General features: G+C 39.8%; 1 protein-coding gene across 4 annotated transcripts in view; it reads left to right on the top strand.

The window, feature by feature from the left end:
* The first annotated feature begins 11113 nt into the window (after window positions 1-11113).
* Window positions 11114-23657, top strand: part of zcchc7 (zinc finger, CCHC domain containing 7) — a 67972-nt gene continuing 55428 nt past the window's right edge. The window contains exons 1-3 of one of the 4 annotated variants that reach the window (XM_036136927.1): window positions 11114-11212; window positions 18490-19069; window positions 22988-23207. In XM_036136927.1, the coding sequence (XP_035992820.1) occupies window positions 18566-19069; window positions 22988-23207 (724 nt within the window). In that variant the 5' untranslated portion in view covers window positions 11114-11212; window positions 18490-18565. The other 3 variants (XM_036136928.1, XM_036136929.1, XM_036136930.1) reach the window with 3 other exon arrangements.

Genomic DNA, 23657 nt, shown 5'->3' on the forward strand with positions numbered 1-23657 from the left:
TAATTACAAAATGAACTTGCAGTTAAGAAGAGCTTCATTGCCAAGATTATTATTATTATTATTATTATTATTATTATTATTATTATTATTATTATTATTATTATTATTATTATTATTATTATTATTATTATTGCTGTTGTTAGGGTTAGGGTTAATAATAATAATAATAATAATAATAATAATAATAATAATAATAATAATAATAATAATAATAATATAGTATCAGTATTATTATTACGGCACTTTTATTTACTAACACTCCATCGACTGCTAGAACTTTATTATTATTATTATTATTATTATTATTATTATTATTATTATTATTAGTAGTAGTAGTAGTAGTAGTAGTAGTAGTAGTAGTAGTAGTAGTAGTAGGCTAGTAGTAATAGTAGTAGTAGTAGAAGTAGTAGTGGTAGTTGTAGTAGTTGACTAATGCACTACTGAAGTGGTTTAATATAGAATAATACTACTTTAAAAAACAACATCACTACTAATAATAATACTGGTTAATCCATGTATTTATTTATTTGTCTAAAGTGTGGGCTGGCAGAGACATGGCTGTTCTAGCAACTGGTTAGGCCCATGCTGCTGTGCCTTTAATTTTTTAACCTGGCCTTTTTTTTTAATAAATAGTTTTTTCCCCCCTCCCCTCTGTTGGATAAGTTTTCCTTTCAACTCCTCTCATGCCCCTCTCCACATTCGGCCCGCCCGCAGGACCCCTCAAAAGGATTCGCTATAGTTTAGATATTAATCACCACTTGTTTGTTTCCACCTCCCCGCGCTAATTGGGCTAATTAAAATGAGGAGGGAGCGGTCGGATCGGTGACCCGAGCTCTGACCGAGCGGAACCGGAAAGAATCGCATTAAGTCGCGCGACACGAGAAGTGAAGGGGACGATTAGAACAATAAAGTAAACACGTAAACACAGGAGGAAAAGGCTGCCCGGCTCTCTGGGACCTCTGGCTGTCAGCAGACCGTTACTGTTCACTGTAAGCCACAAGGAGAGCACAGGCCTGGAGGGGCTAACGATGCTGGGATTTCAGTTTGTCTGAGAAGAACAACATTTTAGAGCTTTGAAGGATGACAAAGCGCCCATAATTAGGCAGCTACGAGTATTGTCACGTGAACGTGTCTCATCAGCTTGCGGGTTGATCACGTTTTGTTGTGTGCTTCAAATCATCACAGTGTCTGGTATTCGGGGATGTTACATCAAATGAAGGCATTGAGTTTCATCTATTACAGCACCTTCATTTGCTGTAATCAGCCACAGTAAAGTGCTTTAAAAAAAATGACAGTAAGTGGCAGAAAACAGGAAGCCAGCGTCAGAAAACGGGCAAACACAGACATTAACATTAAAGGGTGACAGTCCCCTCTGCTGACAGACCCAATTGACCTAAAACGACTGAAAAAACGTTCATTGTTAAATTTTATTTCACCTCACCAGTAGATTATGATTCCACGGTCTGCATTGTGCACAATTCAAACATTGTGCGGGTGGCCCATGTGATCTGACCCCTAAAAAACATTTCTCAAAATACAAATAATAAATAAATAAACCATTTGGTTTTCAGTACATTTCAGTTTAGTTTATTTATCTAGCATCAGTGTACAAAAATCATGCTAGTTGATATTACAAACAGACCCTATGCATTTATGCAATTTCATGAAGCGATTGATTTTGCAGCAATTCCTCCTTCAAAAAAAAACCTGTGTCAAAACAAACTTAACTGGAAATAGTTCATATTAAATTGTATGATCCTGCATGTTTCCTGAATAAATATTTTTGTACCACTGTATCATAAGATTGCCCTTATAAATGACCAATAAATGGGTAAGAAAATCCCAAAAAATATTATGTTTATTAATGGAGACACAAGAGAAACAAATAATCAGCTAAGGCACTTTTTTTATTAAAGTTTTAAAATGACCAGTTTCTTCCATAATAGTGATTCTACATCAGCGTTATAACTGCCCAGTGATTATTTAGAAAGGTTTTACAGCTTAATAATAACTGGGTTGTAAACTTTTGTTTTTACGCACATTTTTAGTGGTTTTTTTCTATCCTTTCTGCCTCATTGTTTGTGGTGTAGAGCATCTGAAATTAAGTTATCCTGTAAACTTACAAATTTGAGAAGAAAAAAATACAACACTTCTGCTTTCCCCCCCCCCCCCTGAGATTCAGCTCAAGGTTTTAATATGTGTAACATGAAGCATGTCATTGTTCAACAATACTCCAACGGGTTTGGCCCACCTCTCGTCCCATTCCACATCAGATTTCTTCACGCTCAGACACAGAAACTTTGACCACCGCTCAGATAAGAACTTGTCTCTGCCTGTGCCAGAGCTGCAGAGCTGGTCGGTTTTACTTCTGTATCTGCAGGATTTGTTTCAGAGGGGCGCTTCACAGCGGCGACAGGAGGTTGTCCTTTTCTCCCCCCCACCCCCTGTTCTGCTGCCTGGGTGTTGTCGCCCCTACCGAGGCTGCGAGGGGCTTAAGGGCTGCGGGGTGGATTGAGAAATGGGACACATTATTTGCCCATGAAACATTATGTGACACAACATGACCCTGGGCCATTTGTATGTTAAGGTAAACATTTCACCGTGACGACTGGACAAGAGCGGACAAGGCTGCTGTCAATGTGGTTTTCTACTCGCGGCTGAAAAACAGAAGGGGCTGTAACGTCGTCTGGAGGTGAAGGGTGCATGTGGGACGTTTTGTGCCTCTGTGTGTATAGAACTTCTTGTTCACTAATGTAATCCCTAGGCACAAGTCACTGGGTGTAAAAAAAAAAAAAAAAAAAAAGAAGTTCTCAGGCTTGTTCTCCTGTTTTTATCCTGCTAAAAAAACTTTACTTTGGAAAACTGTTCCTCCCAGAGCTTCGATATTTTTTTTCCCCCCTGCACAGTTGGTGGTCTGCGACTGTCGGCCATGAAAAACACGGCGAGAAGGTCAATATCTGGCAGGCCAAAAGGAATGATCCTAGCTACTTTTACAGTTTGGCATATTGGTGGCCTACAGAGACAGTTCTCGTCCTTGGCACGAGGTGGTTACCGCTATGAAGGTATATCATGTTTTAAAAAATTATATCAAGTGCACTCTTATTTTTTTTTTACAACATATAATTTCTGTTATATGATCTAAAAATCCATCAGATGGTCATCAGATGATGGGCGTAATGCGTATCTTCAATAGGAGCTGAAGAAAATCAAGAAAAGGACTCAAGAAGCAAAAATGAACATTTTAAAAGGAATATAATTACAGGCAATTCAGTTGAAGAATTCTCATTTCTTCCTGGCGGTGCTTCAAAGAACTGTTAAGCATCGGGCTGCAGGCTAGCTACTGAAGTAGAGCGCTTGGCTAATTACCAGGTAACATCAGCTTATTACATATGTTGTGTTACTTTAAACTAGGGGATATTCATGCTCTATATCGTAAGGTAGGTAATGTAGGGTACGTTTATTTATATAGAACTTTTCAATAACAAGAGTATTCAAAGTGCTGTACATGACTGAAAAACATCACAGACTGGAAAAACAAAGGAATAAGCTAAATAAATCCTTGACTAGAATTCTTTTATACATTACAAAAGGAATAAGTATACCATAATTATAAATGTGGAAAATAAATGTCATTGTTAGCATTATTGCAACTGTATTAATCAATGTTATACTAGCAGCTATAGGGTAATTACTGTTTGGGGGTTTTAAATTGCCAAAAATTAGATCACGTTGCACATATTATTTTTTAAATAATGTGAAATTCATTTCTACTGAAGGCCATACTATGAGAGAGTCATACTGGCCCCGGTTTAGCTGGTCCTTAATCAATGCGTGTGGCCTCTTAAGCTCAAAGAATGGCGACTTCAAAGCCCAAAAGCTTCATGTGAAACAAGCAACCGATGCAAAACAGCGATTCTCCCCAACCTTACTCACAGGTTGCTCAATCTGAATTACGCTTTGGCAACACTAAGACAAATTTCTCTGTTTTTTTTTTGACAAGTTGTAGACCTCGGAGCCTTTTCACACCCAACTGGTGTGCTCTGTAAGTGTATCAAGCCACTGAGAGCCATGTTACACACCGACGAGCAGAACTCGTGCAGCAGGAGGAAAAAAAAAAAAGGAGATTTAAAGCACTTCTTTGTACGGTTTTGTGCAGCTGTAAGTGCAGCGACCATGTTCTAGTTTATGTCTGGCGATCATAGTTATGCCAATACGCGCCATGGCGAGGTGTAACGTTGCAAATAATTCCAATTAATATTTTAGTTGCAGTTGGCCAACAGATGATGCATGTATGCATGTCTGGGATCGGATCTGAAGAAAATCAAATAAAAGACTCGTAAACACAGATAAAATGTTCAAAGGGTATAACAGTACAGGTAATTCTGTTGACAGATTCCCATTCCTTTCCTGGATGCGCTTCACTGTTTGTTTCTTCCTGCTCCTAAGCCTGCGCCTGATTAATATGTGATCTAAATGCCACATTAACTCCAGAATCTACTGAACTTCTCTAATTCGCTTTCAGTCTCTTATCCTCCTTAGCTATTTGATGCTTTGATTTCCATTAGAATGAATAAAAACATACACACAGCCTGCGTATTAATGTGACTAGACAAGATCAGGCTCGAAGCGAGGGTAATTTGACAACGCGTGTGATCTACATGGGAGTAAGACAGGAGGTTGAGCTAAAACGCTGCAGTACGTGGATGACTGCAGCCCGGACGGCTCCATTTGGGCGATGCCTGGCGGCCATTTTTGTTCAGAAGCACTGATCCAGGCTGGGTCTCTTTCGGCTGGATTTCCTTCTGCCTCCACGGTCGGATCTAGACTGTTTGCTGGAAAAGAGGAAGCGTTGTTTCTGTAACTCTCCTTGTCATGAAATACGTGACTCGTATCAGCGTGCCAGATTAACGTGCAGGTCAGAGTGGAAATAGGTTTCCTGTAACAGAACACGAAGGTGTAGACTGCAGCCGAAGCTAACTGTACGTGCTAACAGATTTTCACACATTTTGCTTTTGGCTCTAGGATTACACGACATTTGCTGAGACAGTGAAATTTACAAAATCATTGCAAAAGAAAAAAAAAAAGTGAAACTCGCCAAAGCTTTTGTGGATTGTATGCAGTGCCTATGTATTGATTTCTGTGGAAGGTTTTCACATTTCACATCATAATACATCCACCAACCTCAATGCTTCTTATTAGGATGGATTCAGAGTGGTAGAAGAACACAAAGCAATGTAGCAGCAGCAGCAGTGGAAGATAAAAAATCTGTAGCAGGCATATGTAATTAACCCCATGAGTAAACACCAAGCAGAATCGTCTCTTCTCGCGGTTTTACACGTCTATAGGCTGAATTCTTGCCAGTTCTTCTTCTTCTTAATAAATAGCTTAAACTCCGTCGGATTAGACAGAAAATGTCTCTGAAGATCAACTTTTAAGACTTGCCAGAGATTCTTAAATGGGTCAGGTCTTTGACCAGGCCAGGGATCTGCAACTATTATCATTCAAAAAGCCATTTTTGCCCTTGGTCCGGATAAATAAAATGTATTTATTACTGAAAATGCTACATGGCCTGTTGAAGAAAGACAACTTATATTTTTTGAGGTTTACTCTAAACCTTTTAAAGAACCCCCATTTTATTTCCATCTTTAGGTTTTAATATAAAGAACAACATGAGACATTTGCAAAAAGAGGATGAATACACATTGCTCTATGGGATGTTGATGTTTGTGGAATATTATGTAAAAACAAAGCACATAATTTTGCAACCTAATGCCAAGAAAAAAAGAGCTAAAAAATGGTTGATATACTTTTAGTGTCATTCTGATGTGGAAATTCATGTCAGTTATTCAGTGAAAAAAACATACAAGAATTGCTGAAACTGGCATTGGTCATTGTATCTGTATTTAAAAGTAAGAGTTGGTAATTTTATTGTGTTGAAACAGAGTTAGTAAGAGCGATTGGGGAAGGCTTTGGACTAGGCCACTGTAACGCATGAATTTGCTTTGATCCACACCGTTCCGTTGCACTGTGGCTCTGGCTGCCAGTTTAGGTTTGCCCTGTACTTAGCTTCATCCTTCCTCCCATTAATTCAGACCTTTCCTGTTAAGTAAATGCACACCAAAATCATGACACTGCCACCACTGCTTTACTGCGAGGTGGCGTGTTTAGGGGGTTGGGCAGTTTTAGTTTTTCACCACATATAGTGTTTTACGTGTAGACCAAAATGTTCAGTTTTGAACTAGAGCACCTACGAAATGTTTTGTCCTCTACAGGGCTTGTAGCAAACTGCAAACGGTTCGTCGTATGGCTTTGTTGCCGCAGTGGTGTAGTTCTTGCAACTCTTCCATAAATGTAACATTTGTGGACTGTGACTAATAGCTGTCCTGTCAGCAGGTTCTCTCAGCGGAGCTGTGGTTCTCTGCAGCTCCTCCAAAGTTTGCAACATCCTGGCCGGTTCTTAGATTAATGCTCTCCTTGCCTGCCCTAAGGATGTTTATGTCTTAGTAGGCTTTAAAACTTTAAAACCAACTTTTTCCATTTTTGGTTGACTGATTGAACAGTGCTCAATGTGAAAGTCAAAGTTAGCAATAGGATTTCCTAATCCAGCATTAAAAGTCCTCACAACCTTATCCCCGATCAGTCTGGTGTGTTCCTCGATCCTCATGGTGTTGTTTGTGCACACATGCTCTTACCCAACATCTGAAGTATGTTAGGTATGACTATGTGTGGGTAAGAGTCAGCAGTTTGTTGTAACGGATTTCATTTAAGGGCTCATAGTAACTGGGGGTTAATATAAATGCCGTCCACACTTTTAAGATTCTGTTCATTAAAAAATTTTTAAATCAAAATCACATATCCATTTCCATCTACTTCACATTTATACCTTACTGTGTGTTGGTCCATCACATAAAATCCCAGTAAAATACATCGATGTGCATGACAATAGGTGGAAATGCATATTTTTGCAAGGCACTGCATGTCTTACAGTTTACTGCTTAGCAGGAAAAGTATTAGATTGCCTTAGAATATGAAACAAATGGCTTTCTAATTACTCATGTCCCATCAGACTACTGTTTGGGATAATGTTTGTGATAACCAAAAAATGCACTGCTGCCACTCTGCCACGACAAACAAAGCAATATGATTTTACGAGCTACTATTTTACAAACTACAGAGTTGACCTGAATTACCGGCATTATCTGTAAAATCGCAGGTGTTTCATCCCAGTGAATCGAGTCGCTAGAATACAAAGGAGAATCATGCTTTTTTTTTCGTTTGCAAAAAACCCACAGAAAAGCACTTTGCACACAAATGATCTTCAGCTGCAGAATATTACCAGTGCATAATAGTGGCTGACAGAAAAATCCTGTTTTGATAAAAATGCTTCCAGGAGAGTGTTGCAGCGGTGTCTGGCGCCAAATGGAAGACGGGTCCGCGGCGGCACATACAAACACCGCCAAATGAGAGCAATGACATGCTTCTTTTAACTCCCTCCACGTTCATCAGGGAGAACAGTCCCCTCTGGAATGTGTGATTGGAAATCGGGGGACTTTAAATCCCTGTCCCGGACACTCCATTGAGCTTCAACACACCACTGGGCCGGGGCACCACTGGTGTTGAGATGAACCGCTGAACCAGATGCCTCCATCCAGCCACACTTCCCCATTTTCCTTTTGTTTAATGATAATAGTAAACACCAAGAAATGCATGGAACCCCAAATCAGGCAGGCACATCACAATTTCACCGAGGCAGTGAGGCATCCCGGACCTGCATCAATTTGGAGCGATAGCACGAAGGCCCCCCCAAAACAAAACAGATGCAGGACAACTAGTTTATGTGTGTGTGTGTGTGTGTCAGATGTATACATAAGCTGAAAGAGGTGATAGCATTGTCGCACCAGGTACAAGCTAACCTTTCCAAGGCAACAATCCAACTTTTATGATGGCCTTTCCTGTGATGACACGCATGGAAAACCCTCTAGATTCAGATGGCATTCAGCTGCTGATTCCTTATCTTAACGCCATTTCCTCCCCGTTATTACGACGGCAGCAGCCCGAGCTGGGAGCACACAGGTTACCTTTGTTCTCGTGATGCAGGAGGCAGCAAAAAAGATGGACGTGTTACGCGGTCTGCATGAGAACCTGGGTTGCATAATTTCGCTGTATAGTCGGCGCGTCATGAGTATGACTGATGGCGATAGGCTTTCCCATTTCCATGTAGATTTACATTCCCATCAACACGTAATGAGCCTGAAGGTTCATTTCCTGGGCTTAATATTTGGGCCTTAACGAGGAGGCGTTTGTCAGAGAAAGGATGAAAAGCAACATGGGAATCTTCTGTGTGAAGAGAAAAAAGTGTGACAGTTTGAAAGGCAAACGTCCTTTTTTGGCTAATACATTTTATCAGTGCCTAATAATACATTTTATTGCAATTCTGTGAGAAGCGAAGCAATTATTTTCGCATGAAAATAGAACTCAGCACTATCATTTCAAATGTTCTATTTTTAAACGCTAGTAGATAGTGACAGCAAAGAGGCCCAGTACAGCGCTTCTCTTCTATCTTTCTACAATAGTATCAAGAATTATATTGATGAGGCATACGATTAGGACCACTTACAGGTGAGGTGACTTACACTGAATATCTTTTTATTTTGAGTACCGTTAATGGTTAGGATATGCAGTTGTGCTCATAGGTTTATATTTCATACCATATGTCTGAGAATAGGAATGACTCCATATGGTTAGTGGTCTGGTGAAGCTATTCGTTTTCAAACAATGGTGTTTGCTCTTTTTGACTTTAATCAAAAGCTTACATAACTTGGAAATTTAGACTCACAAGTTGATGCACATGTGTTTAAATGGAATCAAACAGAAAAAAACATTAAAAGCTATCCAAGAGATTGGCAATGCAAATCAGCAGCGTTCAAACTCTAGTTAAAAAGATGAAATGAGGGATTCTGTATAAACCAAGCCACGGTCAGGTAGACCAACACAAATTTCAGCCACAACTGCAAGAAAGAGATTTTTGATAATGAATGGATTCAGCCAAACCCTGACCATGTGTGCAAGAAACTGTTTTTTTGGTATTATCGTTCATGTTTTCTGAAAAACAGTCCAAATTAGCTGACAGTCTACCAGAGTATGAGCAGAGCTGTATCTGCAAGCAAGCATTTTGTCCTCAAAGTGGTAAGAAGCAGGAAAGATGGGTAAAGTGAAAGGATTTGAGCTCTATTGACAAGGACCAAATTGTGATGCCTGGACAAGTGGGTCAGCGCATCTCCAAAACTATTGTTGTATTGAGGTGTTCCTGGTCCACAATGATCAGTATCTATGGGTGGAACAGTGGTGACCCGACGACATGAGTGGCTATTGTAATCTGATCCAACAGATGAGCAGCTGTAGCTCAAAGTGTTTAAGAAGTTAGTGCCGGTTCTGATGGAAGAAATTCACTGTGCATTGCAGCTTGTTGCACACTGGGCTGCATAGCTGCAGAAGTCTTAGGGTGCACATGCTGGTCATAATGTTATGCCTAAATCAGTACATTTTGGGACAGTTTTTGTTTTATTTGCATCTTCTGAATTCCACATTTTAGTGTAGTTGATGCAAAACAAGTGTTGAATGATATGTGTGGTAAGTTGGAGCACGGTTCACTATGCTCTCATCCATTTGTGTCCTTAGAAGAAACTTTTTAACTGTCTCTGCAGGTTAGATTGGGATTAATTCCTTGCATTGCCAACATCTTTTCACTGCCGTGGCTCGTTGTTCTACTATCTGACTGTCCCTAGCCAGTATGCTGTTTTATTCTGAAACATTATATGAGACAAGAGAATGATGGAAAAATAAAAACATTAAGAAGTCTGTACAAGCAGGGACAACGTCTGCATGCTTCACTTCACCAGATCTTTGACCCTCTCCAGGCATCTTGGGAGTCAGTAACTTTGTGCCACAAAAGTTGGGATCTTTGCTTTGATGGACTACTGGGTCATATACAGTTAAGCCCAAAGCCACCCTTATCCCCATTACGTAAAGGTTTCAAGTAAAGTTTTAATTTTAACATGTTTCTTGTTACTGGAAGTAATATCAAGTGGCTCAGCCATGGTACCAAGCTGAATCCGATAGAAAGTCTGTAGAGGGCGGTGAAGATTGGGATAAGGGCAAGGTGGGTTCCAACCTCAGAGACTTGGAGCTCCTCGCCAAAGATAAACTGTTAATACCAATGGATATATGCAAAAAGTTGGTCAGCTACATGTTTTACATCACCAATGACTAACAGTACATTATTCACACAAACTTTATAAAACTTTCTTCTACCTCTGGATTTCAAGAATCCACTTTATATTATTGTATGTTACATGCTTATTGCATCCCCTTGTAATATCCCTTTTATCATGCAATGTGATTCTTTCCTTGACCTGATGTCACCTGAATTCAATTTATATTCAGTATAAAAAATGAGGACACCCAATAAAATATTCTGTTCTCCAAAAAATAAATAAAAAATTACACATTGATATCCAACTTCTTATTTAATAGGAATGAACCAGTTAAACAATTAAAATGACCCCAATAAACAGAAAACACATAAGTTTGTTCTCATGGAGGAAAAAGTTTGAACACCCTACGATGTATTAGCTAGTTTTAACACCTTTTGCTAAAATCAGTGCACTGTAGCTGACTCTTACAAGTTTCTTGTAGCCATTTACCAATCTCTGACATCAGTCCGAAGAAAGTTGCAAAAACTGATTAAATAAAAAAACATGAACTTTTATAAAATGTATCTGAATCTATCCAAAATGTTATTTTACACATTGACATAATCAAATATGCATTTTGAGAGAGTTTAGGCCCACGAAATCTCAATCTCAAAGGTTCTATATTAGGCCTGCTTACACAGTCCTGCAGAAAAGGTTTAAATAAAAAACAACAACTATAAAGGGGAACAGTGATGTGATCATGATTTGGTGTAATCCCGAAAGTCTTGTTTCATTTATTGTTTGTTTGTTTGTTGTTTATTTTTTGTTTTATCCAAGAGGACTAAAAGCTAAACTAACCCTAGTAACTGTGCCTGCTAGGAACTTGCGTGTTGTGTCTCGATCGGACGGAGTTTCCGTCGACTTTTATTTCGGGTCGGGCAAAGCCGGAAGTTGTGTGCCTGTCTCCTCCTGGCTGGAAGCAGATGAGCTGCTGCAAAGCCTCCAGCCTGTCTGTAAAGGTGAGCTGGTGCTGCAGAGCTCTGGACATAAAGCCTGTTGTGTGTTTGCTGGGAGCTGCGGGGCGGCAGCTCTGCGTTTTCTCCTGCTTTTACCCAGTGCTGCACTTGGGGTGCTCCTTTGTTTACATCCGACCGGCTACATGAGTACACGTGCACAGGGCGCAGGGGTACGTGCTAACAGGGTAGGCTGTCAGATATAAGCAGACAACTGAAAACACTCAGACGTACGTGGTAAGAGTTTCCGTGTTTGTTTTATAGGGCGGCTGTCATTTTATACACAGGGTTAATATTTCAGTGGGAGCCGCCGGGAGAGTGGTCCAGTCTGCTAGCACGTTGTTAGCCACTCGGAAGTTTAAGCCACAGACAAGCTAACTCCATTCAGAGCTACTCAACAGTGATATAGTTAATTTTGCTTGTCGTACGGTGGCCCGTTTGGTCATTCTGCCTCTTTGTGTTGTTATTACTTTTATTTACCCGCATCAACATCTAGTATGAAGATTATTTCATTTGTTTCTCTATTTGTAGGTAGGTTTACTAACATTTCAAGAGCTGTAGCTCACAACCAATCATCTGATTAAAACAGCAATACAAACCTTTTTTAAATGATACCAAAACCACGGGAATTGGCCACATTTTTACTTTTTCTTTTGTCACTCCCTTAAAACTTTCAATAAATTTAAAGATTTTAAGAGATATACGGGTTAAAGAGTTAATAGATTAAAGACCCGCAGAATGTTCTACTTCTTCAGTGATCTGAATTCAATTAAATTTTATTTATATAGCGCAAGTACATGAAGCATGTCATCTCAAGGCACTTTACAAAATCAGATTATAGAGATTGATCAAAAAATTTCCTATCCAAGGAAACCCAGTTGATTGCGTCAAAGTCCCGACAAGCAGCATTCACTCCTGGAGAAGCGTAGAGCCACAGGAAGAGTCGTCTGCATTGTCCATGGCTTTGCAGTCTGCTTTCTGTTGCCTCAGAATCATATCCAAAGTCAGATCCCTTCTGTTATTTCTAGTTAATCAGATTACCGAAATGCACTCCTTGCATCAAAACTATCCCTATATAAACAGCAGCTGATCAAAAACACTGCAGCTTGGTTTAAAATCTCTTCACTGGCCTCCAGTTGGACAGAGGATGGATTTTAAAACCCTACTGATTGTTTTTAAAGCTTGAAATGACCTGGACCCTTTATGTTTCTGAGATGCTCACAGATGACGCCCCTGACAGGTCTTCCAGTAAGCGTCCTCTTGTTATACCGAGAATCAATTAGATCAGTTCTCGGTTCTTTTAGTCGTCGTTGTAGGGCTGGACGATATAGGAAAAAAAAAAGGCACATCGATGAAATAGAAATCATATTGATCGATAATTATCAACAAATTCAAAACATATATTTTAAATGCAGCCCTGGGGATTATATGCTGTTGCTTAGCGACCTATTTTTAGATACAGACACAAACACTGAACTCACACCCAACAGCAGCAAAGATGCTAAATGGGAACACAAGACTGTCATCTCTTAACCTGACTCTCGGCAGATGGATGTAGTTCCACCGAGGTCCACACTTTAATGTTTCTTGATGTTTAAACCCAAATTAAAATCTGATGTTTAGTACACAAATATAGACTATACATAATATAGGATGTATATGCTTTACATTGTTTAAACACATATTTAAAAACAAAACATTATTCATAAGGTGTGGCGGCTTTCATTTTTGCCGTGGTGGTGCGCCACGATCAATTGCATGTAGCAGAAACCCTGATATCTATTATTTAATTCTCGTCCGGCCATAGGTTGTTTACAGGGATTCTGAGATGGAGAATATTATTTGCGAGATTAAATTGTCTCCGTTTACTACAATTCTTAAAACAACAAATAAATAAACGAGACATTTATAATCCAATAATGGCATGTCTATCACTTGGGTTTCAGATTGTGGAAAAGCTTTTTCCTTAGCAGCAGCCCTGGTTAAGAACTGGAGCCTTTTTGAAGGAAAAGCTGTAAATATGTATTTTAATTTTCATCTCAACTTGCGATAGTAAAAAGAATAGGTTTTTGGAGGGATGGTGCAGCCAGGAGCAGTATTGCACAATCAGCAAGTAGAATAAAAGTAGTAGACTCAGAAATAGTTAAATATCTATCATTATCCCCACTATACAAGAAGCAGTGACTGTATATTTAGCTGTTTTATGACAATTGTTGTTTTTCTCCTGCAATTAAAATAAAAGAAATATACCGGGTAGAAAAACCCAAACTAGTCTTGTTAGCAAAATTCTCAAGAATTGAATATTCACATAAATACCTAAAAGAAAATAATTTATTATAGGAAAAAATAAGCAATTTTGAACCCATGTCTTTATTAACTTTAGTACACCTTCATACTGTAAACATGCCTATGGCTGGTGTTGATTATGTGCAGTCCTGGCAAGTGCCTTAATCAGGCACATTGAGTAAAACCCCCACCGATCATTCCCTCTCCCTGCTGTGAACGTTCGGTGCACCACGCTGGATTGGAAAACACAGTTGGTCGTTTGTAACTTTCCGGTCTCCGTGTGCTGCTGAACTTAGAACACACAATTGTCGCCCCTTACCAGGCGCTCAGGCTCTTCTTTCTGACCCTCTAATCCCTGGTGGCCAGCTTGTGACCATGTAGCGTGGCGTTTATGCAGTGTGCGGGGCCTGGGGGCCAATCATCTCCAGCCATCATGGCACAGACACGCAGGACTGGAGAAAGCAATGGGCCGGTGCTCTGTCCATGTCCACTCTGTGTATTTGGGATGGTGTTATAGTGTGTGTGTGTGTGTGAGAGAACTACAGAGGTTTAAAAAATTAACAGCACAGTGTTTTTTTGCAGAGTGTACTGAGGAGATTTGCCCGTTTCTAACAGCCATTCGGAGCTGGGTGAGGATTTTGTCTTGTATGGGGTTGAAATCTGCGCCTGTCTGTCGACAGACTTCGGCCCATCGCTGCTTCCTATCAGAACAGGTCTGATGAGGAAGGCCACTAGTTAAAGTCTTAGTGCAGCTAATCCACGCCGTCTCGGCTTTTCTAACAAGGCTTTCTGGTGTCAGACGTAAGAGTCCGTGTCCTGGAATTGATGTGGGCCTGTGTCTGAGGCTGAGGATGGATTTATGATGGATCCTCAGGAGGAGATGAACTTCCAATAATGTTGTCTTCCCAGTTTGACCCACAAGCTGCTTTTATTAGACTGGGCCCAAAGTATGTTCGATGTTCGATTCATCAACAGTGAAATTTATGCATCTAACTTGCGCTGATAAAATATAGAGCCATACTAGTATAAAGGATGTACCAAATATTAGAAAAGAAAACCTTATTTTTATTTTGTCACAAACCAAAGGGATCCAGAAGAGCATTAAAATCTTATTTTACCTGCCTCAGTCATTTATTTTGTTTTCCTGAATAGAGATATTGAGCCTCTGACTCTTGGTGTTATTTGATGCATTTCTATTTCATGGCATTTTAATGAGAAATTGAATAGAATAGAAAATATTTAGAGGCTTGGTCAATGAGTAGATCATCTTATTATGGTGATCTATAGATTGCTGTAGCGTGACTTGTTTGACATAACAGCTAATCAGACCACCATGGATGTATTTAACTGGGTGTTCATGTGATGGACAAACACAAAATAGTGCATAATTACAGTGAAAGGAAGAAAATGCAGGGTTTTCAACATTTTCAACAAAAATCCAAGTTGCTCTGTGCGTTTGAATGGGGTACCGCGCGCAAGCTATTTTTAGAAACACAACGTCACGATGACGTCACATCACGTGGTACGCAGTGGGGCAAACTCCGGAAAGCCGCCGTTGTTTCGCTGTAAGAGACGTGCGTTAGCCTAGGTTTTACTCGGTAAACTACTGCTTTTTCCAAATCTAAGACCATGGTTTTTAAACATTGTTACTATGGAACGTGCAACAGCGACTCGAGTTACGCTGATCGGCCGTATATGAAGGATGTTTTCTTCAAGACTGCCAAGGAGAAATGTGTGTGCTTGGAACACCGGGGCGGTCGGCCTACACAACAGTTCAACCCGGAAAAAGTTACCAAATTCAAGTACATATGTAGCAAGCATTTTGTCGGAGGAAAGGGCACAACCGAATAACATCCTGACCCAATTCCAGCGACATCAAGTCAAGGTAAGAGTATTTTGGTGGCCGACATGTTAATAAAGTAGCGCCTGCTACCATGATCGCATATAGGCTATCATGGTAGCAGGCGCTAACATGATAGCCTGCTACCAGGCTTACTCAAAAACATTTCAAATGAGACAATCATTAAACATATACCCATTCCTGGACGGTGATTGCAAACAACAAAAAAAAAACGGCCGACGCCGCCATGACCGCCGCGCAGGAAAAAAAACAAAGCTTACCGTTCATCAACTCGGCCAGTTTTCCATACTTTTTAAGCCCTCGAACCTCAAGCCATCGTTTGAGCTGAAGGTTGGTGTGTTCTTCGACAGTGCGACCAGTAATCCGTGTGCCTGGGACATCGTCTTGGGAAAGTTTAACGGCTGTAAAGTCGGTCATATCTGTTATCCGTGCGTTCTCTCCTGTATGCGTTCTCTACCTGTATGTCCTACCTAAGCGGCAAAAGGGGCGTTGCTCTTGAGACGGTGACGTCACGTGCGCGGTACCGCATTCAGCCCCCTGTTCTCTGACCATCCTAGACAATGAGCCCCCTGGGTGGTAACTAGAGTCCACCCTGTGTTCTTTAGCCCAGCTGTTCTCTGAGGTGGTGGTGGTGGTGTGTCAGAGAACGTTGGAGAACAAACAGCACCATGATGACCAGGGAACACGGTGGACAGGTTCTAGCGTTTCCACTGACTGGCCACGCAAGCAGAGCCGAAATCAGAGAAGCGCACACTGTGGAGGAGCTGCAGAGACGCATAGCTCTGGTGGCAGAATGTGTTGATAGAGCAGCTGTTAGTCATACACGCTACAAAGAGTGGTTACAAGATTGCCTTTTATTTTAAGAAGAAAGACGTAAGAAGTCCCTTGAAATTTAGGGGGCACAGCAAACATTTTCATGGTGACCTGAGTCAGATGAGGTGCATTAAAACAGTGAATGCTGTGGTAAACTTCACAGTCCACTTTGCCCTTAACACGACCCCTACACTGAGACATGGTGATGGCAGGATCATACTGTGGGGGTGCTTTGCTCGAGCACAGACAGGGGAGCTTATCATAAACCTCTTAGCGTTGAAAAGACAACGCAATAATTTCCTTTGGGAAAAGTAAGAAGGTGAGGTGTTGAAATTAAATGTGAAACTTTTGTTTGGCAAACATCAGGATCACTGTACTGACTCCATCTGCCATTATCGTTTAGTAAAGAACCGTATAGGGCGACATGGATACCGCTACAACTCCTCCTGTCGTCCCGCACTGTCGGGTATATTTGTTTGTGAACTCACAGCTGATGTAACGCCATCTCTAGTTTTGATTAATAAATGGTTAGAGGGAGGTCAGAGACAGCTCATCTTTGTGGGTTTTTGACGTAAATGATGTTTGAAAGATGTTACCACGCTTTCGGGGTAATGCCGGAAGAAAATGGTAAAAAATATGAGACAACAACCCCAAACATACAGCCAGACCTGTAGCCGCGTTAAGATTAATATTCTTATGTTTGAACGATGGAAAGGAATTTATGTAGCGAAAATGCTCACATTTGTCAGTATTCTATTTTATTTTTTCTTTAGGACAATGCATATTAATCAACAAATCAGGAAAACTTCAGTGTAAATATGACAGAATTAGCACAATAGCTAAATTGAATCCGCTGTCCTAAGGCAGACGCCATAACAATTACACATTCATCATTAAATACAGTGGTCTAAACCTGCAGAGGTGGAGGTGCAAGCCTGTTTAAAAACTTTAAAAACAAGACAGACATCTAAAATGTTTGATAGCTAGCCAAATCTAAAAATATTACACTTACTAAGGATATTAAAAAAATGGAAATGAAGAGGTTTCCTGTCTAATATTTTCCATGTTTTCTTGAAGAGAGTCTTGATAGGTTTTAAAGTACCCTGTGTAGTATGGGACCAAGTTGTTCAACAATAGTTTGAGTAAAAATCATTGCGTGCTAATAAGCTTTGGCAGATTTGAGAGTCAGAAAAGGTGATGTTATGATAGAAATTTGACAAGTTAAGTCTATTGATATTTGAAATTGCCTTTACATGTTAGGTGAATGTTAAGTTTGTATCAAAGACCATACCAAGATACTTAAACTGATTCACCAAATCAAGACATTGACCATTAACTTAAACAGATGGTTGTTGGCTGTCAGTTGTCTGCCTTGAGAAAAACACAAAAACAGTTTTTTTTTTATATAAAGATGTAGGCAAGAGTTTTGAAGCTAACAGGAAATTGGTATCATGGCTCCAGAGAGTATGGCAGCTGCTTCTTGTTAATTTTTGCATGAGCACACAACACTGTATCATTTGCATATAACTGCATTTTTATATTTGGACAGACATTTGGTAAATAATTTATATAAAGACTGAATAAAATTGGTCCTAGTATTGAGCCCTGTGGGACTCCAGCAGTGAATGTGCCATAGGTTGACTGTGCATTTCCTATTTGTACAACTTGCTTTCTTTCTGTCAAATATGATTTCATCCAGGAGTGGGCACATTTAGATAAATTATAATTTGTTAAGTGCACCTACAAACCCACCCTGATCCAGAAGGCTGTTAACGTTTTTGAGAAAGTAACAGATGGCTGTTTCTGTCGAGTGATATTTTCTGAATCCAAATAGCACTGGGTGAAGAGGGGTATGTCCATTGTTTAGGTGTTCAGTTAATTGCATTTCCACCCACCTTTTTTGCTATTTTTAATATGACTTGGCAAAATACTTATTGACCGATAGTTCTCTGGTTTTGTCTTTTCACCATCTTTGAAGACTGGGGTAATTCCTGCAGTCTTCCATGTTGTTGGAACTTCTCATTGATTTATTGACAAATTTATCAGGTGCATAATTGAACCAGCAAGAGCCTCTTTATGAAGTTTTAGAGAAGTAGTTGTGAAACCAAAAACATCTCTGGCCTTTTAAACCGTTTTAAGAATAAAATTATTTTGAAAACTTCTGGGACAGTTATATTCTGAATGCTGAATATTGATTTGTAATTATCTAGAGTCTTGTGATTGAGTAGTCTTGCATTTAATTTTTCAAATTGATTCATATAATTTTGACCTGATTTCACAAATTGTTTTAATTTTTCTCCAATTATTCCTTCTGTCACTGCAGCGTCGGCCTCTGTGACCCTTCTCCTTGGACTGACCTGTGTGCATGAGTGTCCCTGTTTTGATTGGCGTTTGGGGTAATGTACAGCGGCTACCACGACCGCGAGGAGTTGGAGGATGATCTCTATCAGGAGGATGACGCCTCGGAAGCGTCGGATGCCAACAGTGAGCTGGAGTTCCACCTCTACAGCCAGCTCCACTACTCCTCAAACGCTGGGGAGATGGTGGAGCTGGAGGCAGGAGAAGAGGAAGACTTGGACACGTGGGAAAGTCAGCAAGCTGATGTGCTTGAGAAGACCACGGATGGAGACCCAGAACAGAAAAGTACAAAACAGAGTAAACCCACCTCTAGTAATGACCACTTAAACACGAAGAAGGTTACAAAAAAGAAGAAAGGCAAAATTAAAGTAAAAGGTCAGAAGTTGTCGTCATCACACTTTGAAGAGGTTATTGTGATTCCCTCCAGTCCCGGCATCATCTCCATCTCTGACAATGACTCCGCCAATTATGACGACAATGTCGGTGTTTGTGCACTGAAGGGTCAACGTTCACGCCTGCGGCAGACCTCCACCCCTGCTCAACAGGTAGAGGAAATAACCAGATACAGTGCAACATACAGTTCTTGTTCAAATGATATGTTTAATAATTTTACAACTTTTCCTTTACAGTTTGTTTAGGCTTGTAGCTCAGGAGAAATGTGTGATTAAACAGAAACATAAAGGAAAAAAGAGAGCAATAGTACTGAGAACACAGGCCTGCATCAGCTAGGGCTGGGCGATGTGGCTTAAAAACAAAATCTATGATTTTATTTTACCAAATCCGTTTAATCGATTCCAAAAAGGAAATAAGGAAATTATTTTAAAAACTTGCTTTTATGTCAAGCACTTTGACTGAGAGTTGACCTGAATTCAAAGTGCAACTAAATACAAGCTGTGAAACATGCCTGTAAAACAAGATGGCGGCTCTGCCATTGCAAACAATGAAAATATAACAATGTTTGCTCCTAGTGGTATCACACAATGAGCTTCACTTGTGAACTTCAAACTAACTTAAAAAATAAGTAAATGAGTAAATGAGCCTCATATTATGGTAAACAAAGTTTCCTCTTTACAATATTTTAACGACATATTTTCCTAAACATATTCAGCATTTGATGCTATTCTCTTCATGGAAGCTCAATGAGTGCATTGGTAAAATAAAATCCAGATTTTGTTTTTCCAAAAATGTAATCTTGAAAAAGTGTAAATTCAAATCAATCGATTAAATCAATTTATCGCCCAGCACTAGCGTCAGCCATTTACTCCCAGCAACTCTCCAGTCCAGCCGACTTAATATGACTGAGCTATGCAGGAGAGATGCACCGATCCAGTTTTTTCTGATCCAACCCGATACGATACCTGGGCTAAGCGTATCGGCCGATTCCGATACGACTGTTGAATGAATAATCAGGCTTGAATTAAACATTGTTTAAAAAAGTTCTGCATGTTCTTTAGCACAGTGCTTTTGGAGGTGCTTATTTAAGTTTACGTGTCAGATATACCAACCTTATAACCCCCATGTTTCCAAATAGCACACTCGGCTTTTTCCGTCGCTTGCTCCATGTTGCTCTGTGTTTGCTCTGTAACAAAAGTCGCCGTAAAACTTGCTATTTCAGCTACTAGTTGCTGTCTAATGTTATCATAGCCTATGCTAGCATAACTGTAGGCTACATACCCTTTTGGTAACAATGAAACAACCCCGTTGTGGTAAATTCCACCGCAGCATCTCAGACTCAGTCCATTTATGTCCCTCAAGACTTTTGTAGGCCTTCAGCGATTCTCTGGTGTAGTGGGAGAAAATTTTGATTAGGTAGTTGTAAATGTCGGGTATTTCAAATTCGGGAGTCCTGCGGCGTCGGCAATCGGATCAATTGTTTTAAAAAGTACACTAGGAGCTAAGAATGGATCACAAATCTTTAGTCTGTTGAGTTTAGTTGTGTATCGCTGTATATCGCTATGAGAAAGTTGACGGCTCCCCTCCATTCCTCTCGTTAATTTCTATGCTTCCTGATCCTGGCAAAATGGCGGTGCAAACCAAATTGGTCACGTGACGTCCGGAGCTCTATGAGAGACATAAGAAAACAAAATCATCTGGCTGCATTTTAAAGCAGAGCTCCTTCACTGCAGAATGAAAACTTTAAGAGCGGGTTCCACTAAAAACCTGCAGAGACATATCAGAGCAATATAATGTATTTCCAGGAAAGTTCGGTTCTGGTCCTGTTCAGTGGATGTCTTTGCAGTTGTCAATTTGTGCAACAAAAAAGTGCGACTAAAATATTACATCATTCTGTAAATCAACAATTTTTTCTTCAACTTTTAGCTTAATTTAATTTTAACCTATTTTTTTATCCTAATATGCCTTAATAATTGTATGCCTTAATAATAATTAATAATTGCACTTTTTCTTTCTCTTCTGCTGTACAGCTTAACTTTCAATGTAACTTTTTTTCATATATGAATTAATGTTGTGTGTAAGTCTGGAGTCTAGGCCCTGAATTTCCCCACTGTGGGACAGTAAAGGCATTTCTATTCTAATAAAATAGATCAGAATGGTTTGAAAAAAATTTGGTATTTACTATGCCTGAATTTAAATTAGCTGTTTAACTTTTTGATAAATGTGTAATTATTTTTATTGTCTATTTGTGGCCAAAAAAAAAAAACAACTAAGAGTTGAAGTACACTAGAAGGGTTCTTCTTTATATGAATAGAATAATTTTTTAATCTAAAAAAAAAATCCAGAATGTAATATGCAAGTGAAACTTTATGCATTTTTTTGTTTATGACCATTTCCACTGATGTATTGTTAAGTCAACCAGAGAGGGCTGAGCTTTCAACATTTCAACCCTAGAACTTTTTAGCTGTAGATTTATCCATGTTGTTCAAAGAATAATTGAATTATTTGCTATTTGGCATTTTTTTCATTTATTTCTATTACTCATAAAATAAACTTAGGTAATTACATGAAAAATCTGCAGAATGTGTCAATTTGTATCAATTAATCGGCAGGATAATTGATAGAATGATCAATTACTAAAATAATCGTTTATGACAGCCCTAAATTGAATCTTACAACAGTGCTGCCCTACCTTCCTGTCAAATGAACCAGTGGAAAAGTTTCTTGCATTATTTAGTACACCTAACATTTCCTTCATGAATGGAAACTGCCTTTTATGGTCCTAAAAATCAGCCTGGAGGTCTCGTGTTTCTAGTATTGGATGTTGATATTGTGTTTCCAATAACGTATTCAAAAAAGAACTACAGTCCCATTTTGCAAGGTATGCACATAAAAATAGGCTGTGGTTCAAAACATATCTGCAGCCATTTTTTTATTCTAAAGGACCAGGAAATGGCTACAATAATCAGTCTCTGACAAAAGACATGTTTTCTTCTCTTTCCCATTTTGAAGAACAGTCAAAGAGGCGTTTGACTGTGAAAGATGGATGTGTGTACAATGTGGAAATGCACACTAATCACTTCATAGTCTAAGTTTGTAACATTCACTGACAGATTTTTAATACGAGCTGGGTGATGTTTTCTTTTTTTATTCATACCTCAGAACATAAAAGGCTTTAAACCGTAAAATCTTACTTTGAACTAAAGATTTACTCTCTCTGATAGCTGTAGATAGACATCTATTACAGTTTCAGTTAACAGAAAACAGGAGCTGTAGACAATTTAAAACGGAGCCCACTAAATTCAAGGATTGAACATTTCAACCATTTCGACATGATTTGGACTTTCCCTCCACAAAAAGCTATCCAAAGGATCCTGGCTAATGAAAAAGGGCTGGCTCCCCACCAGGGCCTTTTTTTTTTTAGGGGTAAATTCTTCCCTGGTGAAGGGAGTTATAATGACCCTGGAAACCCCGGGGTCCTGACCAGGGGTTCCTGCGGTGGAAATGCACCTTAATAGAACCGGCCCTCTGTATCAAATACTAACACCCCTGGGAGACGGGAAGTCATGGATTTATAATTCGCCCTTTTTAGGCATTCTGATCAACTTAAAATGTAACATAAATTACAGAACTAGTACTATCTATTTTGTTAAAAATAATAACCTCTTATTATTGCGATCACATTAAAGGTTGGATCTTCTAAAAAATAATTATTTGAATCAAATGATGCTCCTGCAGCAACATTTTTATTGATTTTGTACACGTCTTCTCCAGGGGGCTGCAATAAATGTGAAAGATGCTCTGTAAAGGAACATGTAACTTTACTAAAAAACAAAAAAAAAAATGATGAAGGCATGCTCTAGCCCTCTTTCTTTTAAAAAGTTAAAGCATATGTTCTCTATGTAATCCATCCCCACCATTGGACGTTATTGCAGTGAAACAAGTTCAACGCTTTTATATCTGATATCTGACAGGCGAGTCATTTAGATCACACTGTTAAGACTGCTGGAAACCTTTTTTTTCTTTTTCTTTTTTTAATTGGCCTAATGTGGTTTTTATTTTTCGTCCAGCTATCCCAGAAAAGAAAAAGGAGTCCCTTTGTTCCAGTGGTGGTGCTGTCCAGCACCTCAGACTCCTCTGGATCCCAGTCGGAATCTGAACCGTCGGATTCATCGGACTCGACCGACGTGGACGACCTGGAGAACTGGATGATCCTGGGTCAAGGGAGGCAGGACGGGGACCAGTCCATCTCGCTCAATGTGGAAGGAGGGTCCTACGACAGCGGCACAGGTGGGCCTTTCCTTTCCGCCGTCTGCAGGGCACCTTTTGATCAAAGTTTGGACATTTATTTATACGTTTCTGTGCACCGGAATACGTTTGACCAGGGAAGTGAAACCCCGGCGTAGTTTTGTATGGCTCAGATAATCCAGAATTACCCGGCCTACCTGCCGCACGTCGATAAGGAGCGGGCACCGCGGGAAGCCTGCCTGCGAACAATCGGCGGGAACGCGTGTTTGTACGCGCACCATCTGTGTCGGCATGTTTACAAACTTGTAAGCTCTTAGCATTCCTGGCACTGACTGCGCCGTCGCTCGCCTCTCCGATGCATCTTTAAGTATGCCCGTGTGCGTTTTGTATTAATGCGAGAGAGAGAGAGGGTGAATATTTGTGTTTCTAAGATATTCCTGTTTTAATCAGCATGCATGTGTACATCCATGTGGATAGCAACAGTCATAACGC

The sequence above is a fragment of the Fundulus heteroclitus genome, chromosome 5 (genome assembly GCF_011125445.2).
Source record: "Fundulus heteroclitus isolate FHET01 chromosome 5, MU-UCD_Fhet_4.1, whole genome shotgun sequence".
In the NCBI taxonomy this organism is placed as follows: Eukaryota; Metazoa; Chordata; class Actinopteri; order Cyprinodontiformes; family Fundulidae; genus Fundulus; species Fundulus heteroclitus.